The sequence below is a fragment of the Loxodonta africana genome, chromosome 2 (assembly GCF_030014295.1).
Source record: "Loxodonta africana isolate mLoxAfr1 chromosome 2, mLoxAfr1.hap2, whole genome shotgun sequence".
NCBI classification, from domain to species: domain Eukaryota; kingdom Metazoa; phylum Chordata; class Mammalia; order Proboscidea; family Elephantidae; genus Loxodonta; species Loxodonta africana.
In genome coordinates, this window is record NC_087343.1 from 126,050,708 (window position 1) to 126,074,850 (window position 24,143).

Consider the following 24,143-nt stretch of genomic DNA (forward strand, 5'->3'; position numbering starts at 1 on the left):
AAGAGGCAGTCATTTAAACAGAACAAGGGGATACTGCATGGTTTCAAATCAGGAAAGGTGTATGTCAGAGTTGTATCTTTTCAACATATTTATTCAAATTATATGCTGAGCAAATAATCCGAGAAACTGGACTATATGAAGTAGAATGGGGCATCAGGATTGGAGGAAGACTCGTTAACAACCGTGATATGCAGGTGACAAAAACTTACTTGCAGAAAGTGAAGAGGACTTGAAGCAGTTACTAATGAAGATCAAAGACCACAGCCTTCAGTATGGATTACACCTCAACATAAGGAAAACAAAAATCCTCACAACTGGACCAATAAGCAATAGCCTGATAAACAAAGAAAAGATTGATGTCAAGGATTTCATTTTACTTGGATCTGTGATCAATGCCCGTGGAGACAGTAGTCAAGAAATCAAATGACATAGTGCATTTGAACAAATCTGCTGCAGAAGACCTTTTTAAAGTTTTGAAAAGCAGTCAGTTTGAGGACTAAGGTGCACCTGACCCAAGCCATGATATTTTCTTTTTTTCCTTGTTGTTCTTTTTTTTTTTTTAATAGAACTTTAGAAACTAGAACAAACTAGTTTCTCATCAAGCAGTTAGTACACACATTGTTCTATGATTTTGATTAACAACCCCATGACATGTCAACAGCCTCTCTTCACAACCCTGGGTTCCCTATTACCAGCTGTCCTTTTCCTCCTACCTTTCAGCCCCTGCCCCAGGGCTGGCGAGCTCCTTTAGTCTTGTTTTGTTCCATGAGACTATTCAATGTTTGGCTGAAGGGTGAACCTCAGGAGTGGCCTCATTACTGAGCTGAAAGGGTGTCCGGGGGCCATACTCTCAGGGTTTCTCCAGTCTCTGTCAGGCCAGCAAGTCTGGTCTTTCTTTTTGAGTTAGAATTTTGTTCTACATTTTTCTCCAGCTCTCTCTGGGACCTTCTATTGTGATCCCTGTCAGGGCAGTCAGTGGTGGTAACCAGGTACCATCTAGTTGTACTGGACTCAGTCTGCTGGAGGCCGTGGTAGATGTGGTCCATTAGTCCTTTGGACTAATCTTTCCCTTATGTCTTTACTTTTCTTCATTCTTCCTAGATCCAGAAGGGGTGAGACCAGTGGAATATACTAGATGGCCACTCACAGACTTTTGAGACCCCAGACACTACTCACCAAAGTAGAATGTAGAACGTATTCTTTATAAACTCTGTTATGCCAATTGAGCTAGATGTTCCTGAGACCATGGTAGCCATGATATTTTTGATCACCTCAGATGCATGTGAAAGCTGGACAATGAATAAAGAAGACCAAAGAAGAATTGATGCCTTTTAATTGTTTTGTTGTTAAAGAATATTGACTATAACATGGACTGCCATAAGAACTAACAAGTCTATCTTGGAAGAAACTCAGCCAGAGTGCTCCTTGGAAGCAGGATGGGGAGACTTGTATCTCATGTACTTCAGACATGTTATCAGGATGGAGCAGTGGTACCTGGTAAAGTAGAGGGTCAGCAAAAAAGAGGAAGACCTTGAAGAGATGGATTGACACAGTGAGTGTAACAATGGGCTTAAACAGCAATGATTGTGAAGATGGTGTGGGACTGGGCAGTGTTTCCTTCTGTTGTGCATAGGGTCACTATGAGTTGAAACTGAGACAATAGCACCTAAGAACAACAACTGTGAACATTCTTTAGATAGAGTTTAGTTATTTAAAAGATTTCTATTTCATATATAATGTGAATCAACAATAATTCATTATGGTCTTTTCAATACCAATACTTAACAATTAACAAAAAATGTACACAATTCACCTATGGAAAAGAGCCGATAGGAAGTGGGAAGAGGGAGAAAGGAAGACAGGGCTGCAAACGGAGAAAGAACTTCACTTTTATAAGTTGTTGTTGTTAGGTGCGGTGGAGTTGGTCCTGACTCATAGCGACCCTATGTACCATAGAATGAAACACTGGCTGGTCCTGCGCCATCCCTACAATTGTTGCAGACACTGTGTCAGTCCATCTCCTTAAGGGTCTTCTTCTTTTCCACCGATCCTGTGCTTTACCAAGTGTGATGTCCTTCTCCAGGGACTGATCCCTCCTGACAACATGCCCAAAGTATGTAAGATGCAGTCTCGCCATTTTTACTTCTAAGGAGCACTCTGGTTGTATTTCTTTCAAAATAGACTTGTCAGCTCTTCTGGCAGTCCGTAGTATGGTCAATATTCCTCGACAAGTAAGACCATTTTTTCTCTACTTTAGCAATGGCTCATGAGTGGTGGTAAAATAAAATGAACAAGTCAGAAGGCATAAAGCTGCTCCATCTTGTAATAGAAGTAGTCCATAAAAGCTTTGATCTCTTGGAAAAAGAGGGTGGGTACTTTTTGGGGACTTTATTGGTTTTTGTTGCCACTGTGCTCACAGAAGAAAACATTACATTTTAAAACCTGAGGGCAGGTTCATGTTTGTCACTTCTTTTGTATTTCGTAAACTGCCTGTCAGAAACCCTGGTGGCCTAGTGGTTAAGTGCTATGGCTGCTAACCAAAAGGTCAGCAGTTCAAATCCACCAGGGGCTCTTTGGGAACTGGACGGGGCAGTTCTACTCCATCCTATAGGGTCACTATGATTCGGAACGACTCGCTGGCAACCAGATTTTTTTTTTAATAGTGTCTATTGCTGTGCTTTGCATATTAAAAAAAAAAAAAGTTGCCGTAGAGTTGATTCCAACTCATGGCGACCTCTATGTATCAGAGTAGAACTGTGCTCCTTAGGGTTTTCAATGTCAGGTTTTTTGGAAGTAGATCACTAGGCCTTTCTTCTGAGGTGCTTCTGGGTGGATTTGAACCTCCAATCCTGAGGTTAGCAGCAGAGCTTGCCGACCATTTGTACTACCCAGAGACTTCTTACATATAAAAGAATGCTAATATTGATTTGTCTGGAAGACAGAATGGATGAGAGGAACGTTTAGAGTCTGAGATGAAGTAGTCCTGGAGATGCTTTGGTCTTGGAGATATACAGACAAGTGTGTATAACTGGGAGATTAGAGTCAAATGTGAACAGGCACCCGATAAGGCTAGAACTGTGCAGGTAACCAGATCATCGCAAATGTTTTACTAAAACGTCACCTAACCAATGGCTCATGCTGAACAAAATTCCAGCAAGAGTTCTGCCCTGATCTGCTCTGTGATCTTAAATAATTAATTACCCTTGGCCCTTCTATCTCATTTTCTATGTCTATAATAAGATATTATGTCAAGGAGCTATGAAGTCACATTAGCTAAATGTGCTGTTCCAGATGGAAATAAGTGTTATTGCTGCTTGTTTAGAAATATTTTCTGAGAAAAAATGTGAAAATTATTTTAAAACCGGATTACTCTTAAAACAAATGACATAATTAAATGCAAGCATATGACCAGAGCATTATGCAGTAACAACTTACATTTAAAGAAACTCAATACTTCCTGTATCAACCATTACTCAGCCATAACGATACAAAATATAAAAAAACTAGAGAGATGATACACAGAAATAATCACAGCCTTATTCAGATAGAGACCTACATTACAGTTGCTGTGGCAACTCACAGCCTTTATTTTCCTGCATAGTGTGTGTTATCAAAGCCACTACCTGATGTTTTTGTAAATGACGTTATAGCAGCCCGAGTTCACCATCCCACCGAATTTGGTTTTCATCCTTATTTGTTCACTATTGTGGAAGGCAGTAATAAAGTGCTACAGTCCCTGGAAAAAAAAGTTGGCCTTTATTTTCAGTGTAAAGAGTCAGTATTTTATTCTTATGAAAAGGATATTGAAGTACATTTAGAATAAGCAACAAATGTGGTTTATAAATAAACTGCTACCAGGGAGCTTCCTAGTGCCAGACTTAGTTAAGCGGTAATAATTTTTGAATCTTGAAATATAATAGGATTGTGGATTTAACATTTACTGGTGTAATTCATACCATTATCAATAACAAAAAAAATAAAAATTTTTTTTGTGTGTCCAAGTCACTACGCCAAGACCACAGGGGCTAACATAAACCTTACTTTCCTTTTTAAGTAAACTTTTTAAAATTGTAGTATAACATGCATATTTGCAGAAAGACACACAGATCAGAAGTGTAGAAGGTCAAAGGATTTTCACAAAGTGAACATAACTGTGTAAACCCACTTAGATCAAAATATAGGCCATTGCTAGCATTCCAGTAGTGCCTGGATCTTTTTTCTAATTGTTATTTGCCTTCTCTCAAAAGTTATCCACTATCCCTACCTACTTCTATGTCAAAGATTGCTTTTAATCTTTTAAAAAATAAGCCTTTTAATTAAAGTATAACATATATACAGAAAAGTGGCCAAATCATAAGTATACAACCAATTAGTTTTAATAAACAGAACACTCATATGTCCAGCACCTAGATAAAAAACCAGAAGAACATTACCAACATCCCAGAAGCCCCCTTATGTCTTCCTACAGTCATTTCCCCCAGCCCCAAGGTAACTTCTACCCTGATTTTTAACACCATAGGTTAGTTTCACCTGTTTTTTTCCCCCCCGTTTCTGCCTTCTCATTTCGCCTCCAGACAGGAGCTGCCCATTTAGTCTCAAGAAGCACAATCTTCACAAATACCTTTTAATGCCTTATAGTCCACTCTAACCCCTGTCTGAAAAGTTGGCTATGGAAATGGTTTTAGTTTTGGGCTAACAGACAGTCTGGGGGCCATGTCTTCTGGGGTCCCTCCAGTCTCAGTCAGACATACTAGAGTTTGACTTCTGCATACTACTTTTCTCCTGCTCCGTCAGGGACTCTTTGTTGTGTTCCCTGTCAGGGCAGTCACTGGTGGTAGCCGAGCACCATCTAGCTCTTCTGGTCTCAAGCTGTTGGAATCTCTGGTTTATGTGGCCCCTTCTGTCTCTTGGGCTCTTAATTTCCTGTGTCTTTGGTATTCTTCATGCTCCTTTGCTCCATGTGGGTTGGGACCAATTGATGCATCCTAGATGGCCGCTTGCTAGATTTTAAGACTCCAAACACCACTCACCAAATTTTGTTATGCCAATTGACCTAGATGTCCCCTGAAACCATGGTTCCCAGACCCCAGCCCCTGCTACTCTGTCCCTTGAAGTGTTTGACTGTGTTCAGGAAACTTCTTAGCTTTTGGTTTAGTCCAGTTGTGCTGACTTCCCCTGTATTGAGTTTCACCTGTTTTGAAGTTTGTGTAAATGCATCACAAAGTATGCACTTCTTTCATCCCTACATTCTGTTTGTGAGATTTATGCATGATGTTGTATATAGCAATATTTTTTTTTCATTCTCATTGCTATACAGTAAGTATCTCATGGTAAGAATATATCACAATTTATTTACTCATTCTCTTGTTTTGGTCATGTGAATTGTTTCTAGTTTAGGATATTAAAAATAGTAAAGCTGTGAACATTTGCCTTTTAGTAAATATAGTTCCATACCTCAGAGTACAAGTGCTGGGTAATTGGATATGCATATATCCAACCTTGGTTGTTGTTGTTAGTTGTAACTGAGCCAGCTCTGACTCATAATGACCTTATGTATAAAAGAATGAAACATTGCCTGGTCCTGCACCATCTTCATGATCTTTGATATGTTTAAGCCCATTGTGTAAATCCATCTCATTGAGGGTTTCCCTCATTTTCGCTGACACTCTATCAAACGTGAATTTGTCTTATCAATTTACATTCTTGTTAGCAACATATAGAAGTTCCAGGTGCTCCACATCTTTGCCAACACTTGGTGTTATCTGTTATTTACATTTTAGTCATTCTGATGGGCATGCAGTGATATTGCATCGCAGTTTATTTTGCATTTTCACGATAGCTAACAAAGTTGAGCACATTTTCACAGGTTTATTGGTCAATTAGACATTCCCTTTGCTGAGGTGTTTTTTCAAGTCTTTTGCCCATTTTTCTAATGTATGTATTTCGTATATTGATTTGTAGGAGTTCTTCATATATTCTGGATATGACACACATATATGTGTTGCAAATATTTTCTCCTACTCTGTAGTTTGTCCATTTACTTTCTTAATGGTGTCTTTCAGCAAAGAGAAAATCTTAACTTTAATATAGCCCAATTAATCAATTTTTTCCTTTACAGTTAATGATTTTTTTTTTTTTTTGGTATCCTATTTAAGAAATCTTTGCTCACTCCAAGGTCATGAAGATAGTGGTCTATGTTTTCCCTAAAAGTTTTATTGTTTTATCATGTTTAGATCTGCATTCTTCAGTATAGTGTGAGCTATGATCCATAATTTATTTTTCTACATTGATATCCTATTGACTCAGCACCACTTATTTAAAAGAATATATTTCTAAATTACATTTTTGAGATAAGCCTACACGAGAAGGCATACTCAGAAAATATGTCCTAGAGCAGAATCATATATATAATTATGTGGCAGATGTTCTAGATTGCCAATACAGATAAAAAAATAATTAATTTCTTTTGTCTCTAGACCAGGAGTTAGCACTTTTTTTTTTTTCTTTCTGTAAAGAGGCAGAAAGTAAAACTTTAGGCATTGTAGGCCATATGGTTTCTTTCACAACTACTCAACTCTAGGGCTATATCAAGAAAGCAATCATAGACAATATGCAGCTGAATGAATGTGGCTGTGTTCCACTCAAACATTATTTACAAAAACGGAGGAAAATGTATTAGAATGTCTTTATGACTTTGAAGTATAAAAGAATTTCTTAACAAGGCACAAAAGCACACTTGATAAAGGAAGATTTAAAAAAGTATGAATACAGTAGAATAAACTCCCAATACTACGAGCTTATCATAAACAGAGTTAAAGGACGAGTCATATATTGGAAGAAGATATTTGCAGCACAGATAAAGCATCAGTATTCAGAATATATGTATACATAAAAGAGCATAAGAAAAAGACAAACCAATAGAGAAAAGCAGGCCAAAAATATGAACACACATTCATAGTGGAGGAAACTGTAATGGCCAATAAATATATGACAAGATGATCTGCCTCACTGGTTGTCAGGAAGTGCAATTAGAAAAAAGTGATACAATTTCATACTCATCAGTTTAACAAAAATGAGAGAAGTCTTATATAACAATAACTGTGAGGATATGTAGAAATGGAACTTCTCACACACTGCTGGTTGGAGTGTAAGCTGGTACAATCACTTTAAAAAGCTAGTTAAAATTTCTTGGGAAAGTTGAACATGTACATACCCTATGACCTAGCTGTTCTATTTCTTGGTATATAGCCAGATTAAACTTTTACACGGGTGCAAGAATTCATTTATTGATTTTTTTTTATCAAATTGATTTGCGATATTAAAAAAATTGGAAATAATCCTGTTGTTCATCAACAGAGGCATGAAAGGACAAACTAGCTTATTGTTTTGATGGAATAAAACAATAAAAATGAAAGGCATAGATATTCATGCAACAACATAGATAAATTTCCAAAGTATGATGAAAAACAAGTTGTAGAAGAACACATGGAAGATTTTAAAACCACAAAGCAATACAATATAATTTTTTAAAACGGAATATTTTTTTAGAGCAGCTTTCAAGTTTACAGAAAAATTGTGCCAACTACAGAGTTCCCATATGCCCTCTCTCCCCCTGCACACTGTTTCTCCCGTTACTGGCATCTTGCATTTTTGTGGTACATTTGTTACAACTGAGGAACAAATACTGATACATTATTATTAAATGAAGTCCATAGTTTACATTATGGTCCATGCTTCTTGTTGTACAGTCTATGGGTTTGACAAATGCATAATCTCATGTGCTCACCACTACAGTGTCAGACAGAATAGTTTCACTGTCATAAAAATGCTCCATGTTCTATTTATTCATTCCTATCCCCTCCCCTGATCCCCTGGAAACCATTGATCGTTTTACCGTCTCTATAGTTTTGCCTTCATATTGTTTTTGAATAGACACACATTTGGGAAGAAAACAAAAACGAGATGGGAATGATATCCACCAACAATTAAACAGTGATTATTCCTGTAGAGGAGAAAGGAGAAAGAGAAATGCGGTGGAACTTTAGCTTTGTAATATTTTATGACTTAATAGAAAGGAGATCTTTAAGCAAGCATGGAAAAATATAATATCTGTCCAATGTGTGAGGTAGGTTCATGAGTGTCTTATATTACTTTCTAATATTTGAAAAGTTTCATAGTTTTTTTAAAATTAAAAACCACTAGTAGCTTAAATACTGCCCTTTACAAATTATGTTGATATGCTCACTGTAAGACATATTCAAACATACAGAAACATGAGTAAACAGAATAAAATTCCTCCTTTACTACTCCTTTCCTCATATCTCATTTTCATTCCCTATTAACATTTAGCGTGCATAACTTCTATGCACTTGTACATACATATGCATAAGTGGATATATGGGATAAACTCTTTTTTTGCATAAGTGGATTCATAGCAGATATATTCTGTGACTTGCTTCTTTTACTTGACAATATGTTTTGCATCATTCATTTCAACCCCTGCATAATATACTACAGCCTTCAGTGTGGATTACACCTCAACATAAAGAAAACAAAAATCCTCACAACTGGACCAATAAGCAACATCATGATAAAGATTGATAAGTTGTCAAGGATTTCATTTTACTTAGATCCATAATCAACACCCACAGAAGCAGCAGTCAAAAAATCAAAAGATGCATTGCATTGGGCAAATCTGCTGCAAAAGACCTGTTTAAAGTATTGAAAAGCAAAGATGTCACCTTGAAGACTAAGGTGCGCTTGACCCAAGTCATTATGTTTTCAGTCACCTCACATGCATGCGAAAGCTGGACAATGAATAAGGAAGAAAAAAGATGAATTGATGCCTTTGAATTGTGGTGTTGGTGAAGAATATTGAATATATCATGGACTGCCAATAGAACGAACAAGTCTGTCTTGGAAGAAGTACAGCCAGAACGCTCCTTAGAAGCTCAGAAGGCTAAGACTTCATCTCATGTACTCTGGACATTTTATCAGGAGGGACCAGTCCCTGGAGAAGGACATCATGTTTGGTAAAGTAGAGGGTCAGTGAAAAAGAGGAAGACCCTTAACGAGATGGATTGACACAGCGGCTGCAACAATAGGCTCAAGCATAGCAATGACTGTGAGGATGGTGCAGGACCAGGGTTTCATTCTGTTGTACACAGGGTTGCTACAAGTTGGAACCGATGGGACGGCACCTAACAACAACATGTAGACATATTTGTTGATCTCTTGGAATTTTGGTAAATTAATTTTCAGAGAACTAACATCTCCACAATTTTCAATTGCCCCATCTAGGAACATAAAAAAAAAAAATTTATCTTTTTAAAGTAATTTATTTTATTTTTTGTTCTTGTTGTTGAGAATATACACAGCAAAAACACCCTAATTCAAGTTTCTACATGTACAATTCAGTGACATTGATTACATTCTTTGACTTGTGCAACCATGCTCAACCTCCTTTTCTGAGTTGTTCCTCTCCATTAACATAAACTCTCTGTCTCCTAAGGTTCCTATCTAATGTTTCCAGTTAGATACATTGTCAATATGATCTTAAAAGAGCATAACGCTCAAGGTAGATAGTCTACTAGTTAAGCTAAACTACTCTTTGGTTTTAAGAAGACTTCAGGGATATTTTTGGTTTAAGGTTTAAAGATTATCTCAGGGCAATAGTTTTGGGGCTTCATCTAGCCTCCGTGGCTCCAGAAAGTCTGGAGTCCATGAGAATTTGAAATCCTGTTCTACATTTTCTCCCTTTTGTTCAGGGTCCTTTTATAGAATCTTTGATCAAAATGTTCAGTTATGGCAGCTGGGAACCATCCATAAAATGTCTTCGATTTTTAAGTTTTATAGTTTTGTGTGTGTGTGTGTGTGTGTGTATTCCTAGATACTTCATAGTTTTTTTTTTTTTTTTTGCTATTATAAACAAGATATCTTCTCCATTTCATTTCTTATTGGTTACAGCTGACATATAGTAAGGCTATACTAATTTTGTATCGATCCAATTTTGCTTTTGAAAATTCTGCTTAATAACTGAAATTTTCACTCCTTTGTTACCTATGGCTTTGTATTTACAGTTAAATTATTTGTCTTGTAAAGAACAATTACAGAAGTTCCACCTAGTCTCAATATTGTATGCTTTTTTTGGCTACTGTACTGACATTGAGAGATGCAACTGCAGGCAAAATAATAATAAATTTAAAACACAATTTGACCTAAACCTTAATTTCAAGGTTCTGAACTATAAAGTATCAAAGTACCTGCCATATTCCCCCTGGCTTCAAATCTTGAGTGAAGGAATATTTCCTACACATGCTTGACAAATATGATTCTCCTGCCACACATCATTTTTAACTTCTGCCAAAGGATTGTTTTACAAAGTTTGGCTGGGCCTCTAAGCCTGGATATCTGCAATTAGAATTTGTACAATACACTTTTCACTAGATTTCAATAGTCAGAGTGAAATGCTAGATTTGGGCAGCTCCCTGTGGGAGTTTTTTAAAACTAAATACATGAAAAAGATTTAATGTAGACAGTGTACAAGAGACAAATTGATAATCATCATATCAAAGTCTCTATAAATGGTTTACACAAAGAAACCCATATAGGTGCAGTATTTTGCTCTCTAAACTATCCTCAAACTTTGCTTTCCAACAGACCAAGAACTCATGAATTATTTTAAATGATATAATGCAGCTATCAAATAATTAGTTAAAATTTATTTGAAATAGATGCTATGAGGATAGAGGGCCAAATCTTTCAAAATTTGAAGCTTGTCATTTAGTGACAGTCAATCCTATTGTTGATATACTACACAAGAATTTTATTGCATAGTCTTAAGACATGAAAATATAATAAAGTGTGTGTTGTGTATAAAGCTTATAGAAAACTACTTACCATTACCTTAGGTGTTGCTGTCGAGTTGATTCTGACTCATTAAGCTACTGGCTTTAATAAAATGAATATGTGAATTAATTTCTACTGCTCCTAACAAATAACTCAAGAAGCTGGACTATATGTAGCTACAGCATAAGGACTGGAGGAAGGCTCGTTAACAACCTACGATACGCAGATGACACAACCTTGCTCGCCAAAAATGAAGATGAATTGAAGTACTTACCAATGAAAGTCAGACTACAGCCTTCAGTATAGGTTACACCTCAACATAGAGAAAACAAAAATCCTCACAACTGGACCAATAAGCAACATCATGATAAACGGGGAAAAGATCGAAGTTGTCAAGGATTTCACTCTACTTGGATCAACAATCAATGTCCATGGAAGTAGCAGTCAAGAAATCAAATGACATATTGCATTGGGCAAATCTGCTACAAAAGACCTGTAAAAATATTTTTTCTAGAATTCAATTTTATTTATTTCATATTTTATTGAGTTTTTGGTGAACGTTTACAGCAAATTAGGTTTCCATTTAACAATTTCTATATGTATGTTCAGTGACATTGCTTACATTTTCTACATTGTGTCAACATTCTCATTATCTCCGTTCGGGTTGTTCTGCATCCATTAATCCAGCTTCCCTGCCACCCCCACACCTTCTCATCTTTGCTTTAGATTAAGTGCTGACCATTTGGTCTCATATAGATGATTTTTTTTTTTTTTAAAGAAGCACAGTACTCATGGGTGATATTTTTTATTTTATGAGCCAATCTGTTTTTTAGTTGAAAGGTGACCTCCAGGAGTACTTTCAGTTCAGAATTTAAAGGTAACTCAGGGAGATAGTCTCGGGGCTTCTTTTAGTCTATACCGGTCCAGTAAGTTGACTTCTTTACAATTTTAAAAAGCAGAGACGTCATTTTGATGACTAAGGTGTGCCTGACCCAAGCCATGGTCTTTTCAATTGCCTCATATGCATGTGAAAATTGAACAATGAGAAAGAAAAATAAAAGAATTGATGCAATTGAATTGTAGCATTAGCAAAGAATATGAATATACCATGGACTGTCAAAGGAATGAACAAATCAGTCTTAGAAGAAATATGATGAGAATGCCCCTTAGACGTGAGAATGGGAAGACTTTATCTTGCTTATTTTGGACATGTCATCAGGAAAGATCTCTAGAAAAGGACACCATGCTTGGTAAAGCAAAGGGTCATGAAAATGAGAGAAACTCTCAATGAGATGGATTGACACAACAGCCATAACAATAGACTTAAATATACCAATCATAATGAAAATGGCATAGAACAAAGACTCAAAGGTAACTAACAACTGCTCCCAATGATAACTAGTTTGTAAAAAAAAAATCTAATAAAATATTGAAATTAATGTGAATGAAGAATGCAACAGGGAGTTGAACAAAGATCCGTAAACTTCTAAAAAATGCTCAATGATACAGAAACAATCTGAAATATATATTAAAATTTAACTACATCTGCCAACTCTCCTCAAAATATCTAATATAGACACTTACTAAAATAGTAGTAAATCTGGGAATTTATACAGTGACAGTGTTGTGATGATTTTCAGCACTCTTTTAGAAGGGCCAATTTCAAATTTCAAACAACTTTAATTTTTATCTAGATATAATTTCCAAATACATAATGAGAAATATACATAGGAGATGAAAAATTATGTAGTGACTCTTTGACGCATACAATTCATTTCTTAGACTATTAATTGATTGTAAAAGTATTAAAAAGCATTAAGAATAACTTCTGGTTTAGAGTTAAGTAGAAACCAGAAAACCGACCTGTTGGCGTCAAGTCAATTCCAACTCATATTGACCCTATAGGATGGACAGAGCTGCCCCATAGGGTTTCCAACGCTGTAAATCTTTACGGAAAAAGACTACCACATCTTTCTCCCATGGAGAGGCTGGTGGGTTTGAACCATCAACCTTTCAGTTAGCAACTGAGCCACTGGGGCTCCTTTATAGTTAAGTATGCTATGTCTTAATACTTTTAATAAGTTTTAGATCTTCTAAAATTAAATTATTTTCAAATATGACATTTAATATCCAATATGGATATACCAATGTTTTGCCAATGAGCAAAGCTTGTATTGGGAATCTTGCAAAAACTAAAAGCTTTGTGTCATCACTGAATGGGAGAATTCATCAGTGAATGGGAAAGGACACACTGTTCACTAAAAAGCAATGGTAAAGATGCACAGATAAAAGAGAAACAAAAACGTCAAACGCGATTTTATAGTTCTTAGCATTAGATGAGCATTAGATGACAGAATATGAAACTATTTTGTGAGCCTGCTGATCTCATCGGGGATGGGACAGGTGGAAGATGAAAGGCCATTTAAGTTTTCTTGATTAAAACGAAGACAGCTCAGCCATATACTACATGTTCACAACAGAGTCTAGCTGTGGCCTAGATACTGCTAATTCCTAAGGTTGTATTATAGTTTGATCAAAGGTTATATTTCCTAAAAAATTAGAATTTCTTCATTCTACAGGGATTCTAGGTGATTTTGATACTTTATTCTTCTATTGGCAGAAGACTGATAAAAATGTGTCTTTTTAAGAAGATGGAGACACTCTGTGTCTCTAAAAAGAAACTGTACAAGTATTTGTTGGCTACAGAAATAATTCTAGCGCTTTGGAAAACAAAGGCCACTTTCTGTGAAGAGCTGGCACACTGTGATTTCTGTGACCAATTTAATGTTTCTGGGACTAAATATCAACTTAATGTAATAACTTCCTTTATACACGAGAGGAAAAGGAAAACCCACCAACTTGTCAAAACACTTCATTTTCAAATAGTTATGATAAGACCAAAATACTCATCAAGGTCAAAGAGGTGTAAATATGATATACTTAAGTATTTATTTCACTTTATAAAGTTTGATTTTAAGTGAAAATGAAATATCTTCTTATCTAATGTCCATTAGAAATATTTAACTATATTCTGCTCTCGTTAGTGATGTCCCTTTTAACCTGAAATTTATTTATGAAGCTTTATTTTTAAGTCACTCATTTTCAATATGCCAGTTCAGAGAAAAATAACTACATTTCCAGGACTTTTTCCAGAGTTATGTATTTTAAAATTAAAAAGTACAAATGCTCGATTTTTTCCTAGGAAATTCATTGCTTTTGAGTTGGCGCATCACAATATGGCACATTTTCTATAAGAAGGTCTTTCCTAGGAACCAATTCTGAAAGAAAAACATAAAGAGAATATTTAACATCATTAAAATGAAATCCAAGTATACTGACTTCCCCCCTAAATTGATAATAATAAATGTTATGGGTTAAATTGTGTCCTCCAAAAGACATGTTTAAGTCCTAATACCTGGACCTATGCATGTGACCTTGTTTGGGGATATAGGGTACTCTTTGCAAATCTTATTAGCTTTCTCATACTGGTATAGGGTGGTTCCTGACCCTAATCTCTTCTATTTGGTGTCTTATAAAAGGGGAGAACAGGTACGGAAACAAGGTCACATACACAGGGAAAGACAGCTTGTGAGGATCCATCTGCAAGCCAAGGAGTACCAAGAAACACCTGGGGCTATGGAAGCTGAAAGACACAAGGAAGGATTTTCCCCTAGAGCCAGCAGAGAGAGACAGAGAGAAAGAGAGAGAGCACTTGAAAGAGAGCATAGCCCTGCTGATGTTTTGAATTCAGACTTCTAGCCTCCAGAACTGTGAGAACATTTCTGTTCTTTAAAGTCACCCACTTTGTGGTATTTTATAATGGCAGCCCTAGGAAATGAAGACAATAAAATATCTGGTTTTAAGGTAAATCTTCCAGGGATATTTTATTTCATTTGACAACTAACGTGGACTTTTTGATTCTAAATGGAGACAGACACTAGGATTCCCATTTCCATTGTACAGCAACATATACAACCAACTTAACACTTTATCATTTATTTCTTAAACATAATTAAGTGAACAGAGTTCAGGTAAAACACATTATTGACCATCTAATTACCCAAAAACTAAACCCACTGCCATCGAATCGATTCTGACTCATAGCAACCCTATAGGACAGAGTAGAACTGCCCCACAGGGTTTCCAGAAAGTGCCTGGTAGACTCGAACCGCCAACCTTTTGGTTAGCTCCTGTAGCTCTTAACCACTATGTCACCAAGGTTTCCACCTGATTACAGATTATAGATAAATACAACTATCAATTAGAAAACTGGAATGGGGAACACATGGCAGCCACTGGTCCACAGCATATCCTAAATCTTGCTAAATAGGAACAGCAAGGACTCCCTAGTCAGCCAATCTAACCCAAACCCACTGCCTTCGAATCGATTCCAACTCATAGTGACCCTACAGGACAGAGTAGAACTGCCCGATGGACTTTCCAAGGGTCAGCCAATCTAGAAACTCCTAATTCTATTTTCTGGGAGACCTAAAGACCCTCTCTTGTCCAATGTCCTTCAAGGCCCCTAGTTCTGTCCTCTGGGTAATCTTCCTTGTTCAGAGATGGGGATGTTGGGAAAGATGCCCTTCTTTGGGACCTTTCTGGGCACTGTAGCTCTCATAGCACACTTCCTGTTGATATAGGTTCAGGGGCCTAGTGATGGCCTTAAAGGTTGAAGATTTAATAGCCAGGTCTGAGGTTTCTTTGGCAATACACTTCCCTCAAAAAGTTTCAAGTCATTTCCACGTACAAGTAGCCACAGATGAGCACTCTGACAGTTTTTAAGTACAAAGATTCTCATCCTGTGGTAACAGCCTCTATGTTCTACCCTTCCCCCTACCGTTAGGCTTAATGTCACTTCCTTAAAGCAATTAAAAACAATAGGCTCAAAAAATATATATATATAAAAGAAGACTCCAGTGAGTAAATATACCCTATATCTGATCTTTGTCTGGTAGATAGATAAAGGTCTGGGGGCACTGATTTTATCCCATGTTAGAGCTCAGAAGCCTCCTACTTATACTGACTAGTTTTAAAATAGAGGAGCAATTGGCATTTCCAACCCTGCAAGACTCTACATTATTGGTCTCTCAGTCAATTTAGACTTTAGGCTGTAGACAGAAGAGTGCCTCTCAGTGACATAATACTTCTAATGCTTCATAGATGGACTAGTTTAATCTGCATTCATACTCTTTGTCAATATTTTGCTGAAAGCAACAAGAAATATGCAGCACACACTGACATTCTGGTTATTTCCCTTATTGCTGTACCCTCAGGGGGCGTTTGGTCTTTGTCCCAAGGAACAGGAAGAGGCACTGACCTTACGTTTCACCACAGCATAACAAGGGTTACTAGCTTGAAGTCCGTAATGATCAGTTCCACAATAATCATACCCCCTTCTACTTCTGCCTTTTGCATTTTAGGTTGTGAAATTTTCAGCAGCTCATTTCTGGTAACAAATTTGTTGCTCTTAGTTACAGGTATCATAAGCTGAGTCTTGCTGATTAAGTAGAAAAGGCATAACAAGCTTTTAGGTAACTCACAGAACTGCTGGAGGGCTAAAGGTGTGCCAGGCTTGAGACTAAACTTCCAGGAACAATGTCCAAAGCCACAATGTAGAACTGGCCTGATGATAAAACTGCTGCTGCCTCATGGAGCACTAGAAGAAACTGCCACCATTTTACCCCCATGAGTACAAGAGGCCACACGTTGGATGCTGCCACAAACTCATTTTAACTGAAATTGCTCCTGCCACCACCATACCACTGCCACTTCTGTACCGGGAACTTGACCCTGTAACAGATTTTGTGCCCAATCTCTTTCTGCAAGCTGTTCACTTCTGAATATAGGTGAGTATGACTGCTGGCATCTATGCAAAATGCCTGTGCCTGGGCTGCAATGTAAACTGAGCAACTAAACTTTCTATCTTGGGGATTTAGAGTTCATTCAAATGAAAACTCCTGAAAAAAGTAAGAACATTCAAAAAGTGGCAAAGAACCAGAAAACACTACTCTATCCCTTGACCCAATTCACGTCACTACTAAGTAATCTTTGGAACAAAAAGTACTATTGGACTTTTCTGTATTCGTTAATTGCTAACACTTTAATGAAGCTAAACATACCAAAGGTATATTTACATGCTATAGACTGATGTCTATAATGTGACCACTTCCTTTGCTGTTTAATTGTATGACACTATTTTTCAGTGTAATTTTGTTTTATGGATTTTTGTTGTTGTTAGGTGCCCTCGAGTTGGTTTTTTACTTATAGCGATCCTATGTGATACCACAGAAAAGCCCCATAGAGTTTTCTTGGCTGTGATCTTTATGGAAACAGATTACCAGGTCTTGTTTTCCTGAGGAGCCTCTGGGTGGGTTTGAACCGCCAATCTTTCAGAGGAGCTGCTGGGTAGGTTTGAACTGTCAATTTTTCAGTTAGCAGCCAAGTGCTTAACCATTGAGCTCCTTTATTGATTCTAAAATCCCTGAATTTGTTCTCTATGTAAGATACCAAAATACCATACCACCACCAATTTATTGAAGTTGCCTGGTCTTTGACAAGGAACCGTACTGAGATCATGGTTTATTTCCTGTACTTTAGGGCCCTGAAAAATCTTATCTACTTTGCTCATATTAAATGCATCATTCAAAAAGTAATCATTTGAAAGAAAACGCTTTTAATTCATCTATGGACCAAATATAAAAATTTAGGTCAAGGCTTTAATTATCTGTAGATGGCATTGTTTATAGCATGGCAATCATAGAAGCATTTTGGATATATGGTAAAACCTGTAAAATCTGGAACCTGTGAAAGACAGAAACCTGTCAGAGAAGGAAAACTCAAATATTTTCCACTACATTGAGTGATAGAAAAGTGGTTAAGACTATACCCTGTCAAAGGTGGAAAACTTTCAAGACCTGGAAAAACAAGACCATCCCATCAATTTCTGGCTCTCACAGGTTTCCCTGTAGTAATTTATAGGACGCTAAAATATTTAACTCTGATATTACAGGAACTTTGCTAAATATATCAATCACATAAATATAAATCCTCTTGAAACGATAAACTCAGATTAGAGAACTTGGAACACAATACTGTTTTCTTCCAAGAACACAGCCTCTACCCACCAAATTTGGATTTGGAGCTCTGTCTTTGGGCCTCAACAATACCTCTGCCTCTCTTACCATGGCACCTAATGGACTGTGACTGCACATTTAATGGTCTATCTTCTCTAGGCACTCTCAGTTCTCTAAGGACAGGAACCACACCTGTCTTGCCCATTGTTCCATCCTAGTGCCTAGCACAAAATGTATTCAATCAGATGTTTATTGACTCACATTAACTTGTCTTGGAATACAGACTATAAGATAGTGTTAGGCAAAGATAAACTTAATTAAACTAAAGGGTGGAAGTTTAAAAATGTGTCTGAAATAAAGAAAAACCTCCTAGAGCTTCTTTTTTTTTATGTAGCACACATGTTCAGAATCATGTCCCTATTTTGTTTGTCTTACATATATGCCAGAGTAGACATCATAAAATATGGACAATGCTATTCAAAACCAAGCACCACTAATATATAACCAAAAACCAAACCCACTGCGGTCAAGTCGGTTCTGATTCATAGTGACCCCAAAGGGTTTCCAAGGCTGTAAATCTCTACAGAAGCAGCCTGCCACATCTTTCTCCTGCAGAGCTGCTGGTGGTTTCAGTTAGCAGTCGATTGCTTTAATCACTGTGCCACCAGGGCTCACCACTAATATACAGACACTTGAAGCCCTGGGTTTTCTTGGTACCATCTTTATTCATAAATTTGATTAGTGTTTATAGAATATATGTTTGATAAAGGTCAATGCTGAAACCAGACTACTATGTCCAAATTAGAAAGAGGACTTGGACAACTTTCCATAGTCAATGAGAAAAGAAGCGCAGAACTATGTTAATTTCAGGATTTTTTTTAAAGTCATAGCTACTACTTTTCCATAAAAGACCTAGGGACGGTTATGCTGAACCAATGACGAGAATTACATGAATGAAAAATTATGATTCATCCAAATTAGTGCACCTGAGATCATAAAAAAATAAATTACAAAAATTGGGAACATTTGGAAAGAAAAATAGTTTCTACAATGTTTTTTAAAGATTTAAAAATATGGAGTGTTTTTCAAAAGATGAAACCAGGTTTATAATAATGAACCTTGAAATCATCTGTAAGGATAAAGTGATTTTTTAAAAAAAGGGAAAAATAAGAAATTGTTTAGGATAAAAAGTCCTTGCTGGGATTCAGTACTAAATTTTCACTGTAGACATTATTTGAAAGGGAAGAAAAAGAAATTTAGATTTAGAATTAATGCATATAAGGTGACTGCTCCTGCAGATAAAGTTTCATTTTTCTATTATTTCTCATTTTGGGGCATTATATGATATCCTTTGCAAACACACAATCACAACTCTCCATTTTCTAGCCAAGAAACAGAATTTAAATTCCTCTCTCCTCTATGTGCCAATACAAATACTGTTCAAATATTAGGAATAATTCTGCGTAAAGTAATTTTTAAAACAGAAATTAAAAAATGTTACATTTTGGATCCATAAGCATAAAAACGAAAGAATCAGCCATTACTAAGGCTGATTAATATAGCAATATATCCACCAGGCGCTCCTTGGAAACTCTATGGGGCAGTTCTACTCTGTCCTATAGGGTCGCTATGAGTTGGAATCGATTTGATGGCAATGGGCAATGGGTTGGGATATACCAATCATGAAAAAGAGTCAAAATATTTGATCCTGTTGGAAAATTAAATTACACAGAAAACCAAAAGATAAAGAGAAATCAAAACCAACATTGTCATATCTAACGTTTGAAATATAAACATCAAATTTAGATATTTGACATAATTTACATTTTTAATCATAGGATAAAAATAATAATAAAATGTTAGCTACATTAAATAGAAGCTCTAAAGGTCATTTTAAGATTAAAGCTCGTGGCTATAAATTTTAAATTTAGGATTAACTATGTTTGCTGCCCATATGAAAGTAATTCAAATTTTTTGATAAATTCTCATTACCTGAAAATAACTGCCCTTTGTGTTACCCTTATATTACCAGATATCAAGATTTATTATAAGGGCGTAGTAATGAAGACAGCATGGCAAGGATAGAAGAACAGATTAATTGGTGAGATGGTAAAGTCCAGAAATAGATTCACACAAATATAGTTACCTGATTTTACGACAAAGGTGACCCCGCAGTGCGGTGGGGGAAAGAGTCGCCTTTTCAACAAATGATGCTGGATCGACTGGATATCCACATATAAAAAAATAAATCTTGACCCCCGTCTCACACTGTCTTAGTTATCTAGTGCTGCTGTGACAGAAATACCACAAGTGGGTGGTTTTAACAAACAGAAATTTATTTTCTCAGTTTAGGATGTTAGAAATCTGAATTCAGGGTGCCAGCTCTAGAAGAAGGCTTTCTCTCTCTCTTGGCTCTGGGGGAAGGTCCTTGTTCCTTGGTGATCTTCATGTGGCTTGGCATCTATCTTCCCTCATCTCTGCTTGCTTTCTTGTCCTAATCTGTCCTTTTCGTATCTCAAAGGTGATTGGCTTAAAACATACCTGTCTTGGTTATCTAGTACTGCTGTAACAGAAATACCACAAGTGGATGGCTTTAACAAAGAGAAGTTTATTTTCTCACAGTCCAGTAGGCTAGAACTCTGAATTCAGGGTGCCAGCTCCAGGGGAAGGCTTTCTCTCTCTGTCAGCTCTGGAGGAAGGTCTTTGTAATCAGTTTTCCCTTGGCAGGGAGCATCTCAGCACAGGAACCTCAAGTCTAAAGATGTGCTCTGCTCCCGGCACTGCTTTCTTGGTGGTATGAAGTCCCCATGTCTCCCTGCTTGCTTCTCTCCTTTATATCTCAAAAGAGATTGGCTTAAGACACTATCTAATCTTGTGGATCTCATCAATATAACTGCCACTAATCCATCTCCTTACATCATTGTGATAGGATTTACAACACATAGGGAAATCACAACAGGTGACAAAATATAGACAATCATACAATACTGGGAATCATGACCTAGCCAAACTGACAGATATTTTGGGGGGACACAATTCAATTCATGACAATACCTTACACTGATCTGGACTGTTAGCATAACAAAGGAAACCAATCCCCAAATGGGATTATAACTGCAGGGTTATGATTTACAACACATATTTTGGGGGGACATAATTCAATCCATAACACATACAGTATACATAAAAATCAACTCTAGTTGTGCTGGGAAAATCATATCTATTTCTCTGAAATCAAATGTGTTGATCAATCCAAATCAATTTATTATCAATTCTGTTATCCTCTGTTCCATTTCTGTTCTGGCACCAGCTGCATATGTATTACTTTGACCCTAACTACTCAGAGCTAGGTCAGACCTCACAAGTTAAAGGGCATAGTCTTCTAGATTGCTAAGTCTGCCCAAGACCTCAGACACTAGTTGCAAACTTGGAGGTACCCAGGATCCCCTCACTTCTGATCTGTTGGCTACAAATTCAAGGGTTCCTTCTACCGCCTCAGGATACCAGCTTTAAGTATGAGGGTCACCAAGGCCCCTTCACTTCTGACCTGCTGGCTCCCAATATGCCTTTGGGTTCAATAATTTGCTAGAATGACTCACAGAACACACAGAATGGAAAATGCTATACTTACGATTATAATTTTATTATAGTAAAAATTTGGGATACAAATTAAGAAGTACATAAGGTGAGGTCTGGGAGGGTTTCCAATGTGAAGCTTCCATGTCTCAAAAAAGGATGAGCTATCCTGCCACAGGCATCATTGTCTTTCCCCAACCTGGAAACCCATGGGGCTTCTGTGTCCAGAGCTTTTACTGGGGGTTTCATTATCTAATTCAAACTCCAGCCCCTCTCCCCTGAGGTCACTTGATATCACGAGGTTGATATCATGCCATGTGGTGGGTCTTTCTGGCATAGTCACCCTACATGAATCATAAACCCTTAGGTATGGTCTGGAGTCCTCATCAAAGACAATTCAATGATTAGGGAAAGTCCAAGGTTTTAAAGGTTATTTGTCAGAAACTAAAGACAAAGACTAAATTTTTACGCAAAGTTAACTTCTTTATCCCAAAAGTTAATACAAAAGACCAAATATAAAAGATCAAACAATAAAGCTTTTGGAAGAAAGCATAGGAGGATCTCTTCACGACCTCTGCTTGGGATAGGCAAAGATTTTTTAAACAGGATTCAGAAAGGAAAAAATTGATAAACTGGACTAAATTGAAATAAAGACCTTCTCATCAAAAGACACCATTACCAAAGTGAAAAGGCAAACCACAAGAATAGGAGAAGATTCTTGTAATACATATGTGCAGCAAAGGACTTGTATTCAGAATATATAAAGATTCCTTCAAATCAATAATAAAAGGCAGACGATCCCTTAGAAAAATGGACAAAAGATATGAACAGGCACTTCATAAAAGAGAATATCAAAATGGCCATTAAACAAGTGAAAAGGTACTCTCACTAAAAAAAAACTAGTTACTAGGAAAATAAAAATTAAAATCACAAGGCAATATCATTACACATCTACCAGAAAGGCTAAAATTAAATAGACAGTACCAAGTATTGGTGAGGAATAGCAACACTTGGTACTGCTGTTGGAAGTGAAAATTAACACAATTTCTTTGGAAAACTGATTAGCAACATTACTAAAGCTGAATAAATGTATACACTATGACCTAGAAATTTCACTCCTGGGTATATGCCCAAGTTAAATGCATATATATATATATATATATATATATATATATATATATATATATATATATATATATGCCTTCAGCAAAAGGCATGTACAAGAAAAAATAAAAGCACGCACAAGAATATTCATAACATTCTTATTCACTATTGTCCCAAATTGGGAACAAGCCAAATGAACAACAGTAGAATGGATAAACTGTGGTATATTCAAACAATGGAATACTACATAACAATGTTACTATACACGATACAGATGGATCTGCCAAATAAAATGTTGAGGGAAAGAAACTGGGCAAAATAGTAAACCTATATGATTCCAGTTATATAAAGTTCAAACAGGCAAAACTAATCTATGGTGCTAAAAGTCAGGATAGGTTACCCTTGTAGGAAAAGGTGGCTGGGAGGGACATAAGCGGGCTTTTGGGATGCTGGTAATGTTATATAGCTTGATGCAGATGTTGGTTATATGCGTATTTCACTTTGTGAAAATTCACTGAGCTGTACAAACTGTGCTCATTCCTATTTGTATATTATACTCCAATAGTTTATTTTTTTCAAAAAAGAGCCTTCGAAAATTTTGGATGTCACTTTTTTTTGGGTCCCCAAAGACACTTCAGAGAATAAAACCAAAATATAATGTGAACCGAGATTTGCTGAAGCCCTACTAGGAGTCTGGATGTATAATGGAGGATCTTCTACTATATTTCCATTTCCTATAATCCCTATTCTTTTGAATTAAAATAACATTACTTGTAGATTAAAAGGTAGATAAATCAGGGCTTTGAACCATTCGGGGGTTCAAACCCCTGGCGAGAACGTGCATTTCTAACAAGTTCCCAGGTGATGCTAGTGATGCTGGTTAGGGACCAACACTGAGATCCACTAGTACAGCAACAACAACAAAACTCCAAACCCATTGCCGTTGAGTCGATTCTGACTCATAGTGACCCTATAGGACAGAGGAGAACTGCTCTATAGGGTTTCCAAGGATCTGTTTTCAAGGAGCGGCTGGTGGATTCAAACTGCTGACCTCTTAACCACTGCACTACCAGGGCTCCACTTGTAAAGCAGTGGTTCTCAAAATTGATTATACATAAGAATAACCTAGGGATCTTGGTAAACTGTAGATTCTGATTCAATATATCTGGGGTGGAAATGCAAATTCTCAGCAGGGGTTAACGAACCGGTTCAAGCCCTGAGAGAAACAGGCTTAGACTAGCTAAGCGATAAATGATACCATACAAATTAAGAATGTAAAATAAATATGATAAAAATTGTTGTATTCTCTCTGTAACTATAGTTTTGCAGTATAATCGGGGGCAAAGACAAAAAGGAAAAACAAATTAAAAAGTTAAAACCAAAAAATACCTGGTAAAACAAAGTTTCATGATTTAGCATTTTTAAACTATAGCCTTACAAATGTATACGATATTACAAATGTGTATGATACAAACTAACTACATTGCCTGGCAAAATCAAGTTATTTTACTACTCAGCATTAAAAGCACTGTGTAATTA

General features: G+C 36.7%; 1 protein-coding gene across 2 annotated transcripts in view; it reads right to left on the reverse strand.

The window, feature by feature from the left end:
- Nucleotides 1-6,551: 6,551 nt before the first annotated feature.
- LYRM7 (LYR motif containing 7) overlaps nucleotides 6,552-24,143 on the reverse strand; it is a 40,476-nt gene continuing 22,884 nt past the window's right edge. Inside the window, exon 6 of one of the 2 annotated variants that reach the window (XM_064275549.1) lies at nucleotides 6,552-14,126. In XM_064275549.1, coding sequence (XP_064131619.1) covers nucleotides 14,056-14,126 — 71 coding nt within the window. In that variant the 3' untranslated portion in view covers nucleotides 6,552-14,055. The remainder of the gene's footprint in view (nucleotides 14,127-24,143) is intronic. The other variant, XM_010590185.3, reaches the window with a different exon arrangement.